Raw genomic sequence first — 12,142 nt, 5'->3', positions numbered from 1 at the left:
CGTTTTAGAATAATCAATAAAAGCATAAGACGATCACAGATAGTGTCCAAATCCTATATTTAGCCTATTTTAATTTTTTTCGCTGTATGTACTCTCTCGATTAGTGATTAGCACTTGTATTCGTTAATATGCCTCATACTTCTCTCTTGTATGGGGTCAAGAGTGTAAAAAATATTTTAATATAATAATAAATCTACTGCTTTTCAAAAATAAATAAATAATAAAAGCATAAAGACGGCGTGCGTAAGGTTGTATCTAAGAAGACGGCGAACAAGAACAAAAAGAAGGTGGGGGCTGACGAGGTTTTTTTTTGGGGATGAAGACGAAGAGCTGGAGTTGGTCAATAATGATATTGGTTTATTTGACAGTTTGGCGAAGCCCGGTTTGCTGCCCCATTCTTCATCAAAGCTCGTTGGAAGCGGGTCAAAAGTCAAAAGTCAAGCGACATTAATAAATTTATTACCTTAATCTACTTGCATACCATAAACAGTACCCAAAAGCATCCATGTTTAAAATTAGTAGCAGCTCTATAGCAATAAACTAAACAAAACAGTGCAAGCTTGAAAACACAACCAGAAAGATACAAAGTGGAAGCTTGAAAACACTTTCTTCAGAGGTATACTTTCCGCTTATCGCTTATCGAGAAACATCTATCATATCAAATATTTCCTTGATCCATTTTCTTCAAAGGCAAGATAGTTTCAACATAATTTATAACATGATCCAACTGAGTTGTCTCAGAGTGTAGAAATTGATGATCAACGGTGCAATGTAAAAAATTGAAACGCTTTGTCTTCATGTCATAGATAGGCACATTGATCGCAGCATCAGACACCTTTTGAGAAGAAAAAACAATTTTATCCATATCAACTGAATCTAACGGGAAAGGCTCATCTAAATCAATCCAAGGCTTGGGGAATGTAATGGTTTCCCGAATCCAAACACGTTTTTCATAGTCTTGTAATATCCAAATGTGCATTTCATTGCTTTCCACCACACGATCATGACAAACAACTACTAACAAACCATTAATTTTTACGAGTACAGGATGGTCAGACTTGTACTTATCTTCGCCATTTTTAGTATAGTCGGTACCTAAACTATTGGGAATAGCATCATCAGGGATGTTGATAATCAAAAACTTCTCAGAACTCAAATCAAATCCCAAAATTTCAGATGGATCTCGAAGCATCAAATGTATCACACTATTAACACAAACACTGAGTTTTGTGCAAAAAAGCCAACGATCCGAATCCTCATCCCATCTAATATCAAAAAGATCCCACTTAATATTAAAAGGAAGATCCGCATCAATCTTCTTCCACGAATAACTCAACAAAGAGAAGATCATAAACTCAATGGTATTCGGTTCATAAGGCATTAATGATTGAGTAGGCTTCCTAACGCTTAAAATCACATGTTCATTTCTCAGCTCGTTGAACCCTGGCAGGTAAGAGATATGCGTATCCGGATAAGGGAGTTCATAGATCTCACGAGTGCTAGGGTTTACGATAAAAGCGAATTTGTCAGCAAGAGTTTTATAACTGGAAGTAAATAAAACTAACCCGTTTACATGTTCGGATACTATTAATTGCATATAAATAGTAGTATCTGGAGCGTTGTGGAGTGTCATGAGGTGAGTGAGGGGTCCACCGTCAGGTGCGACGGAGAGAAGGTGACGGTCGCGAGTATCGATGTCGTAAGTGGCGATCAATAGGGCGGTGCGGGGGTTAACAGTGGAGCGAGTGAGGTGTAATTTGGTGAATGATGGATCAGAAATTAGAGATAGCCATGGTTTACAAACAGATCGAAATTGGAGTATGGATTTCACCGGAAGTCTGGAAACGATTTCTTGAATGATTTCAATTGGGAATGAAACCTCTGATTTACGCACTAATCGATCGTACGCAGCTATCGATTGCTCATGTTTTAGGGTTTTCATTTTTGGGGGAATGGAATGCAATTGTAAACGACGGCGTAATTTTATAGTTTTTCAGTATAGAAAAGTAAAGAACTCGTCCTCGTATTTATCTAATAATTATGTCTAGCCCTCGAATTTCAATAATGTCATATACTTAGGAGAGATACATGAAGGTAAATGATTTTATCACCAAGTACAGGCACTGTTGTAAACGACCTTCGATGCGTGGCATTTTAATGACTAGCCCGTATCGACCCCATCCAATCTTCTAATAAGTTGGTCAACGGTTAAAAGTCGGGTCAAATGCAAGAAACGTCGGGTCAACACCGGTCAAAAGTCTAAAATTCGGTCAAAAGTCAGTCAAATCGATCAAAATTGACATATTTAAGTGTTATTTTTTTGTATTATATTAACGATCATAGGTACGAACTTGTCAACGAAGGTTTTTTGGCTCTAAAATGTGTGTGTGTGTGTGTGTGTATATATACATATAAAAGGCAACGTAAGTCAACGTCCCTCTCGACTCCCGTCTCGACGTTTTAAGGTCCTGACCGTCTCGATCTAGTATCGCGTCTTTTTAAACCTTGTGTATAGGTTTATATTCTTCTATGGCGGTGATTTTTCGTTTGGTGTATGTTTTTGCGCTCCTGTTTCTTCCAGTGTGGTAAATGCTTATACGGGTTAACATCTTCATTGCCTCCCATTTCATCTTGCTCTAGAGCATTTGGAGTTGGGTCAATAAGTTTATTCATGCTTATTTGGATCGGCTTCATAACAGTAATGGATGATCTTCTTACAAACATTCGGGTTATCTCGCATCTACGGATTTCAAATAAATCGATTGGTCATCTTGGCTCTCACATCTTCCCGAATATATTTGTTGTACTTAATGGGTTAAGTTCTTAATGAATATATTTGTTGTACTTAAATCGACTGTGTTAAGTTTTTAGTTTGTTCCAGTTGGTTTGTACTGTGTGTTTCTAGGAGCTTAACTATAGGCTAATGAATATATAAAAGTTAATTAATTTTTTATTAAGGTTAACATCTTTCTTGCCATAGTTAGTTTATCAACTATAGCCCTTCCCCCTTGGAACAATTTCAAACCTAACTTTTTTCAATTACCAGAGTTCCGACTCCCTTTGCGAGTCCCGGGAATATATAGTTTAAACAATCAGAAAATAATCACAAAAACGTAGCGTCCAGAACGCAAAGAATATTGGACTTTGAACACAAAGTTTTACAAAATATAATATCATATAACATGGTATAATTTCAAATCAGAAATAATTTGATAACAAGCAAGGCAGCTAAGACTATATACACTCATCACATAAGTTGTATATTTCTAACTCGGATTTCACTAAGCCTACACAAACTGATCACATAAGTTGTATATTTCTAACGTGGATTTCACTAAGCATACACAAACAGATCTCGTCACACAATATATATTAATATAATAATACAAATAATAATGTGTGGAATTATGTGAAAGATGTGACTACTGATGAGGTTGTAACCAAACCAGAGAGAAGTCCAACTATGGCTGCACTGTTGTAAGTACTTGGTTCAGCTTGCATTGAGTTGTTACGTGAATCTACATAAGTCTCGTTTAAGAAAGGTCCACCAACGACTGCTCCAGTTGCAACGTTAGGATTAGGTTGATCCGAATCAAGCCATTGCCAACCATCGGAGCATTTTGTGGTTGCATCACTAGGTATTGAGGCTCCTCTATGGTGCACAAATTGCGGGTACTTGTCACCATATCCAACAAGATAACTCATCTTCATTGGATTGTCTCCCAACACATAGTTAGCCTGATTATTTTCAATTAGGATCGTTAGTACCATATAGAGAGAATTTTAACCTATTTATCTGAATGGGGTCTATTTGGGTTCTGGTTTGACTCTAATGGGTCAAATGGGTAAAACAACATGCTGGAACCACCTTATTTTAAAAAAATTAAGAACCTGGACAGTAGGCATTGTTGTCTCAATGAACCCAACTAGAACAGTGTCCCCACATTAAAAGTTACCAACTTGACCCGAACCCTTTTGGCCCCGCCCATTTAGCATACCTGTGACAAGGCAAATTTACGAAGATCTGATGCAGAGAAAGAGGCAGCATCACATTGAATTTTTTGATTCCGAGACGTAATCATGTAATCACTGTATACGACAGCTAAAAAGGCAGAAGCCACAGGATGCTGTAACGCATTCCAGTCACTGATCCAAACAAGACCACCTGTGTTGTTGATATTCAGTAGTAAGATACGATAGGATTTACATCAAAATTAATAAATATCTAATGGAGATAAAAAAAAGGAGTACTTTTTGTTCTGCTTGATGTTGCTGTAGGTGATTTTGGCAGAAGGCCACACATAACAGCCTCAGCAGTCTTTTTATACTTCTTGATGTTAGCATTTGAAGCAACTTTTGAATCAAAAAAACTTGCCCTTGACAAAAGAACCTGCACAATTTGCGTGTTTCTTTATCATGATTAGCATTCAGCAATTAGCCAATTAGAAAACATTAGCATCAAATGCAAGAATAAAACGTCCATTTAAAGATTTCTTTGGATCAATTTGGTGATAAAGAAATCATTGGTTCAAAATGGGGACCATTTAAAACAATGGATGGAATTAAACAGGTTTAAATTAGTAAGAAATGGGTCAGCTGGGCTGCTGGATAAGTACAAATGGGTCAATTTCCCACTTGATAAAAATAATATAACTTTTCGTAAACCATATACAGTATCTTTTAAGTGGTTACAAATTAGAAAACTTCATAAAATGATAGGACCCTCAAAAATACAAGAAATTGATCCCCAAAAAAAAATATAGCTACAGATAAATATAACTCTTCTAACAGTTTACTTTAGATAAGTAAACTTTCCAATGACTCAAATCATTATTCTCTATATTTCTCCTAATATTTACATTAAAAACCATACCTTTTTGGTAAATAAGATATAATGGTTAATCTAATCATACTATAATCTCTTTATTTATAAAAAAGAATGTATACATAACGTTGTCTATCGAAATAGACAGATTAATTGTTACTCATGAAGTTTTGGTTTCTATAAAGGCTAAAAAGAAAACTAACAAATTAACATGTTAGCACGTTAACCCACATTAGCTATTACTTTTAACATGACCTTTTTGACCCAAGCCTGTTGTTACATGAACCCATATTTTGCCACCTTTAGCCGGAGCTATTTGACTGTAGTCTAACACGTGTAAATTTTAGTCAACTTTACCTGGGTCCCGGGAAGCTTGTCATCCCAACTGAACCACGTAGGACTTCCCCAATTAGCATAGGTTTCTCCATCATTTCCAGTTACATAATCAAGATACGTGTTATCTTTTGTTGCATGATAGAGCCAGGTAGCCGCCCACAAAAGTTCATCACCATAACCGGTTGAATTGTAATATGTCTGAACTTCAGGGATGTTTTCACTATACGATCCTCTATGTTCATCCGCAAATTTAAACAACTCTTTAGCGTGTTTGAGTAGCAAACTTGAATACGTCGAATCAGACTTGAACACAAGTGATGCAGAAGCCATTGCTGCTGCGGTTTCGGCTGCAACTTCGGTTCCTGGGGTGGTTGAGTTTATTTGTATAAGAGGTCTTTTTTCAGTCATATCTTCGGGTCTATCCCAACATTTGTGGTCAAGATCTGGATCACCCACCTGAGTATATAAAATATATCAACCTGAATAGCTTATGATTGCAAAACGAAATATCACTACCAATAGAAGTTTATAGAAAATAGTGATATAAGGGGCGTCTTAGAGGGTGTGCAAGATATGCAATCGAAGAGACCCGGTATTTTGAAAGGGTCCAAATATTTTAGATCAAAAAGAACTTACAGCAACAAAAAAAAGATTTTTTCTTCTTTCGACACAAATTACCCCTAGTCAGAAATCATTTTGATTGAGAGATCTCGAAAGCAATTATAATTTGTTCGGCTATTTATAATGATAACTTTTAAGTAATATTATCTTTTTATTTATATGTAATTTAAAATTTAACGTTTATAGTGATCTTTTTTTTTTTTTTTTATATTTCGAACAAGGACCTATGAATCAATGAGACAGCCCTGATTATAAGTACAGAAAAAAAACCCACCTATACATAACAGTGAGATAGGAGTAAATTATAGCATAAAAGATTACGCTACATGGTTAATCATTAGAGGTCCCAAAATGGTGGGCTGTGCGGTAGGTTAAAACGGGTGATTTTTATGAGGGTTGAAGTAGGTCTTTGACCCGAAACACTTTTTGCTCAAAATTTTCATTTTTGTGAAGTATAATTAGATAATTATATTATTTCAAATCAGTATTTATAGTACTTTTTTTAAACGTATATTTAGAAGTTTCACATATAATACATTTCAGCAAACTTTTGACCCAGTAGAGATACAATACAACATAGCCTGAATCAACTGAACTATAGATAAACGGGTCAAAATTGACACTTTATTACACATAAACGGATTGTTGCAAAAAAGTATTGTATAAAGTAGACTTACCTGAATGTAGAGCACATTAGGTTCAGGATGAGCATTAACAAAGTAGTCAGTGATCCATTTAAGTGAGTCTTTTGCAGACTGCAATTGACCAGCTGCGTTCATCTGATCGCCGTATTCGAGAATAGCCCAAGAAAGCACAGTGGCGGTGTACGCCATCGGAAATCCAAATTTCATATGATCTCCGGCATCATACATTCCTTTAGATAGATCCAAACTAGCATCCTTTCCATCTTGTAGGGCCGAATCCCCCCTCCATGATATCGGATTATCAACCAACTTACCAGCTACAACAAAATTAAATAAAAAATAATAATAATAAAGATCCAACTAATAGCTACAGCCAAAGAGTACCAGTCATTTCAATTTCAATGCTCGTTATACACGCGTGGCAATAGTGTTTCTTTCACTTTCAGCGACTAACCAAGGTTGGAGAACTCGGAACTCGGGGAGAACTAGGTCGGAAATTTTTGGGGAGTTAGCAGCAACTCAGGGAGAACTCAGATGTTGACTTACATTGACTTTTTAGTTTTGTAATATAAATATATATGTTCTAAATATAAATTTTAATAGACTTTGACCAATTTTAATATATATGTTTTAATAGACTTTGACCACAGATCAATTACATATACAAACACAAACACTACTGAATTAAGTGATCTCTAGCAATGGTATCAGGCTATCAGTATAATAATTCTATACTCAATAAGTACATTGTATCAACAACATATAAAAGATCTTAAAATCTTAAAATATAAATAAAAACAGTAAAAACTAATCTGAACCAATCATTTCAGATAGGCAAGTTAAATTCAGATTCAACGTGAGCTTATATAAATATTTCGAATTTCGTGTTCGTTCCCGATTCTATAAATAGCAAAATATATCACAAAATTAAGCTTACATTTTTGGACATCAAAAAACTGCAGAGCAATCTTAAGAGCATCACCATATTTCTTTGTAACAGCACCCGGTGGACCGGGAACCGGAAGATTAGCATCATCACCACCATCACCATGATGATGCAATTTATTCTTCAATGTAAACCCTAATGCTAACGCAATAGCTGCAATTACGATCAACGCAATAAACCATCCCAGACATCCTCCAGATTTCTCTTCCTTCCCCATAATTAACTTCAGATCTAATAATAAACCGTAAAATAAATATAACTAACAGTAACAATGTAACAGAGTTTAAATTAGGTGTTAAGAAGAAACAACCGTAATGAGCTGACAAACCTGCAGTGTTATGGATCTGAAGATCTAAAGTGAAGTGAGGGACAATGTGGTTGTTACGTGTTGATTGATATTTGAATTGAAAATAAATGGACAATGTGATGCCACCGACAAATGGCGCGCTGATTTTAGTTGATTCTGTGTTTTCCAGCTTTGTAAGTTGGTGGGTGGGGTGATGTTATTGGAGATGGTTGACATAATCAATCTTAGGTTGTCACGTTGCTTTCGCTAGCAGTTTACTAAACCCAACACCTTACTTATTTGGTCGGTTTTTTTAGGTTGTAAATGAGCCGTCGCGAGCTATTTGAGTTCGACTAATTAAAATCTCGATTCCAGCCGAGTCTAAGCGAGTTCGAGTTCGAGATTGAACTTAATTTGAATCTCGTTTAGTAAACGAGCTCGAACTTAAGCTTCATATTTCGAGCTCGAACAAGCTCGCGAGCTTAAAGGAGTTTTTCATTTATTTATACCAAATATTAATTTTGAATAATATAATATATATAGTTTTATAATAATTAGTTACATATTAAATATTAATAATAGTTGTAGAAGTTTATTCTTAGGATCTTAGGTCGCTTGGACTCTAAACTAGAGGCGGAATACACTAGAATAGGGTTAAACCGAGATATGGGTCGTTTTGGGATCGAATTGGTCAAACCTAGAGCAAAAACTAGATTAGATCGACTCCTAGATGATATATTTCGCTGGTATATGGTGTTAGGGTTATCTGGAGACGAAAACCTACGACTTAGGGTGAATGGGACGAGTAACCTCATCAAAGAAGTCTAAACCCGTATATATAGTGAACACAGACACACTCGGTCGAGTGTCTGTGTACACTCGGTCGTCTGACTGACACAGTCGGTCGAGTGTCTATACACACTCGGTCGACTGTGTGCAGTTTAACATATTGATCATTTAATAAATTAAGTACGCACAATCACAAATGTAATCAATAGTCAAGAGTAAACATTATTACATAACCGAATGTATTAAACGTAAGAAATAAGCTACGGCTGGGGATTCATGCACCAACAAACTCCCCCTAAGACCTAGCCGTAGAACATGAGAATTCAGTTATCAATCAGTAAACGGATCCGTAACCCAGTTCTTCAGATAGCAAAGTTTGACAACTCTGCAATACTGTTCAGCTTGCACACGATTCTCTGGACGATACAGCATCCTGTTGTAGTAAAGGGTAAACATATCTTCTTCACAGCAGTTTCTCAACCAAACTGGATCTAGAACCCTTATACTATCATTTTCATCTCCTCCATCTTTGTCTAACACAATAACCGCTTCCTCCGAGCGTTCATCATAATACCACCAACGAAAACGAGGACTGAAGTGCTGCGGCATCTTCCTCAAAGGAACCTTCCGCATATACCTCACATGTTGATATTTTACTATCTTCCTTCTGACCCCTATTTTCCTGTTCGTTCGATAAGAGATCTTCGGGAACTGAGGACGAAAACCTATAAAATTAGGTGACTGATATGATCTTCTTATCTTACGAACCAAAATATCAGGAATTCCACAGTAATCCTGATACAACATCTTAAGCCTGGCCACCTGCATAAACTCAAAATAAGTTAACGTTTTGAATTCGTATGGAGATTTGATATAATCCACTCCATGTTCTTTCTTGATCGCATATATATCAAATTCTTTAATATAAGCCCAGGCTATTATCTTTCTCTTAGCACGTAAACTCTCACAGCGCTCGATAAACTTCAAAAATTGCGGCTCCACCTTAGGCTTCATCACATACTGCCTAATCCGCATCATAATCTTCCATTCTTCTTCCAACACTTCAACTTTTTCTTTGTTGATCTTCACTGGCAAGAAACCTTCTGGTAACACACTCTCTTGTTCTTTTTGTTCCTTTTCTTTACACTTTCTGTTCAAAAGCTCATCATTCATCTGAAAATAATCAGCAAAAGTTGGATATTCATCACCAACACCTTCATAACGAGGATAAGGCTCGGTTGGCTCATCCTCAATAACAACTTCATCAAAACTGTTATCACTTTCATTAAAAACATCAGTATCACTCATATCATCATCAAAATTACGAGCCCCTGAAGTCGAAGTTTCAGTTGAAGCTTTTGATGCAGCGTCAGCAGATTCCTTAGCTTCTCGCTCTAGACGCTCCATCAATTCCTGCTCAGTTTCGGTGAGATCCGGAGGGATCTCCCCTTCTTCTAAATCAGTGTAAACAGTAGTGTGATTAAGACGATCCTGCATAGCTAAAAATTCAGAAACTGTTATAACTTGAAGAGGAGTTGCATACAGCGGGTTATCCTCCGTGTAGTCTTTTGCAACTTCAACCGCCCTGTCTTCCTCTGCTTCACCAAAAGTACCAAACGGATCTGGTTCTCCATCTTCCTCTTCAACCACAACCTTTTTCTCCCATTCATTTAACCTCTCAGTCAATTATTGATTTTGAGTCTGAAGAGTCAAAATTTCACCAGCTTGACTTCCCACATTTTTCTCTAGTTCATTAATCTTCAACTGTTGTCGATCAACTAACTTCCTCAACTCAGACATTTCAGTTTCTGTCTTCCTTTTGTCTTCGTCAGCAGCCTTTTGAAATTTAGCAAAATCAGCAGACAACTGAATCAATCTCCGGTTAACTATTCCTGACAAAACACCTGAAGCAACCTCAGGACGTTGAGAAGCTTGAACTTGCTGAGAAGATGTAGTTTGTTGTAGTTGAGTGGGTGGAGTTTTAGTAGAACCACCAGTAGCTTGAACAGTCGGAGCAACCTTTGGCTGAGACTTTGTTGTGGAAGATGAACTTCCGTCCTTAACCAAAATCTTCAAACGCTTCTGTCTCCCTCTTGTTGACACCTTAGGGGTTTCAGCCAACTTCCTTTTAACCAGATCCACTTGACTCTCATCAAGCGCTGTTACATTCTCCTCATCAACTAATCGAGGACCAGTTTGTCTTGGCGATGGTTGATTCACCTCTTCTCCTCCTTCAATAGTAATATCGGTCTCGTCACCAGAAGTACTGTTCTCATGACGACAACTCAAACCTTCCGGACACACGTAATTTTCATTAATCAGATGACCGATCAACCCTTTCTTCGGAACCTCAACCCGGCTCTGCAAAAACCTGTTGAATGATTGATCATTTAAATGATTCTGTTTTAGCTCATCCTCAGGAATTTTCACTAACCCCTGAACTTGCTTCTCAAGCATATTCTGAAGAAACCTCGGGAACACCAGATGAATCTTCCTTTAAACATTCAGAACCATTCCATCAAAAATCACTTGAGAAAAGTTAAAATCAGCGTTCAAAACCAACGCAACAAACATAGAGCTGTACTTTGCTGTCATCTCATCAAAGCCGCCCTGCATCGGGCTCAAACACCTAAGAAGAACGTACGTAAAGTATCGGTACTGCCTTGGAAGCTTCGTACGTTTAACAGCTTTGGTTATATCACCAGTATAACCACATCTCTTTAAACACCTTCTAACTTTCAGAATTGGCAAATCAGTTGGCATATCATCATTATCCGGGAACCCCAAATCTTCCCTGATAGTCTGTGCCGAAATACGAACAATCGTGTTATTGACAGAACTCAATATCACCTTCCTGTTATCTTCAGTAACAACTTGAGCAACCTCCCAGAATGTTCTCTGATGAGAATAATATGGAGTACACTCAGCAGTAATAGCTTTAAAGATCCTGGGACAATTCAAGAATGCAATAATAGGACCAAAACCTCCTCTTTGGGCCTCAGGACCCTTTTCATCAACACATGCAAGTACGTTTGTATCTTCTCGACCAATCAGACCTGGTAACTCCAAAGATAAAGGGATTCGTGGTTCACGTTCTTCATCAGACATCTGCTGTTGTTCTTGAGACATAGTGAATATCTGAAAAACACTCAAAACAATATAACTAATAAGCATTTACCTCCATGTATCATGGGGTATTTAGTTAATTATACGAATCAACGGATAAACAAACATAACAAACATATTAACTAACACCCACACAGTTACATCGTTCAGAGGTTACTGTTTATTACACACCACAGTACCAAGGCTAACATGCTAGCCTTATCAAATTACATAATAACCATAGTTAAACATAATCACACTAAATCACAAGCATAAGGATTATGCTTCAATAACATCCTCTAGTACTGGCTTCAATTTGTAATTCGTGTTCTCAAACAGATCAAGCTCATCAAATAAATGATTTAAAAGGACGGCATAGGGAAATGGTTTTTCCTCATTATCCAAAGCATCCTTCATGATATTAATGACAATCTGACCAAAATTCACCTTGATACGTTCCATAAGACAGTACAACAGAACAGCCTCAGTACCAGATAACAAATCGTCAGATGGATCTCTAATCACCACGTTTCTTTTGATAATCCTCAAGTTAGACACCAAGTCATCCCTAACATCACTATCTCTGATCT

General features: G+C 36.9%; 2 protein-coding genes across 2 annotated transcripts; both read right to left on the bottom strand.

The window, feature by feature from the left end:
- Positions 1 to 658: 658 nt before the first annotated feature.
- Positions 659 to 1,942, bottom strand: LOC139868932 (F-box protein At5g65850-like). Its single transcript, XM_071857265.1, has one exon. The coding sequence runs from the start codon at positions 1,940 to 1,942 to the stop codon at positions 659 to 661; it is 1,284 nt and encodes a 427-aa protein (XP_071713366.1).
- A 1,214-nt stretch (positions 1,943 to 3,156) lies between these two features.
- LOC139866795 (endoglucanase 2-like) lies at positions 3,157 to 7,729 on the bottom strand. Its single transcript, XM_071855084.1, has 7 exons — positions 7,701 to 7,729; positions 7,364 to 7,603; positions 6,460 to 6,743; positions 5,183 to 5,617; positions 4,252 to 4,390; positions 3,999 to 4,165; positions 3,157 to 3,738 (listed from the first exon to the last, which is right to left on the bottom strand). The coding sequence occupies exons 2-7, from the start codon at positions 7,587 to 7,589 to the stop codon at positions 3,406 to 3,408; spliced, it is 1,584 nt and encodes a 527-aa protein (XP_071711185.1). The 5' UTR covers positions 7,590 to 7,603; positions 7,701 to 7,729; the 3' UTR covers positions 3,157 to 3,405.
- Between the last annotated feature and the right edge of the window lie 4,413 nt (positions 7,730 to 12,142).

The sequence above is a fragment of the Rutidosis leptorrhynchoides genome, chromosome 9, assembly GCF_046630445.1.
Source record: "Rutidosis leptorrhynchoides isolate AG116_Rl617_1_P2 chromosome 9, CSIRO_AGI_Rlap_v1, whole genome shotgun sequence".
In the NCBI taxonomy this organism is placed as follows: Eukaryota; Viridiplantae; Streptophyta; class Magnoliopsida; order Asterales; family Asteraceae; genus Rutidosis; species Rutidosis leptorrhynchoides.
This window is presented reverse-complemented; position numbering and strand designations above follow the sequence as displayed.

Bases quoted from the DNA above. Each gene is read 5' to 3' on its own strand.
- LOC139868932 (XM_071857265.1), bottom strand. From the start codon at position 1,942: ATGAAAACCCTAAAACATGAGCAATCGATAGCTGCGTACGATCGATTA.
- LOC139866795 (XM_071855084.1), bottom strand. From the start codon at position 7,589: ATGGGGAAGGAAGAGAAATCTGGAGGATGTCTGGGATGGTTTATTGCG. The intron at 5,618-6,459 runs GTAAGTCTACTT...TTATATACTCAG, and splicing joins CTAATGTGCTCTACATTCAG to GTGGGTGATCCAGATCTTGA. The intron at 4,166-4,251 runs GTACTCCTTTTT...TCAACAACACAG, and splicing joins AACATCAAGCAGAACAAAAA to GTGGTCTTGTTTGGATCAGT.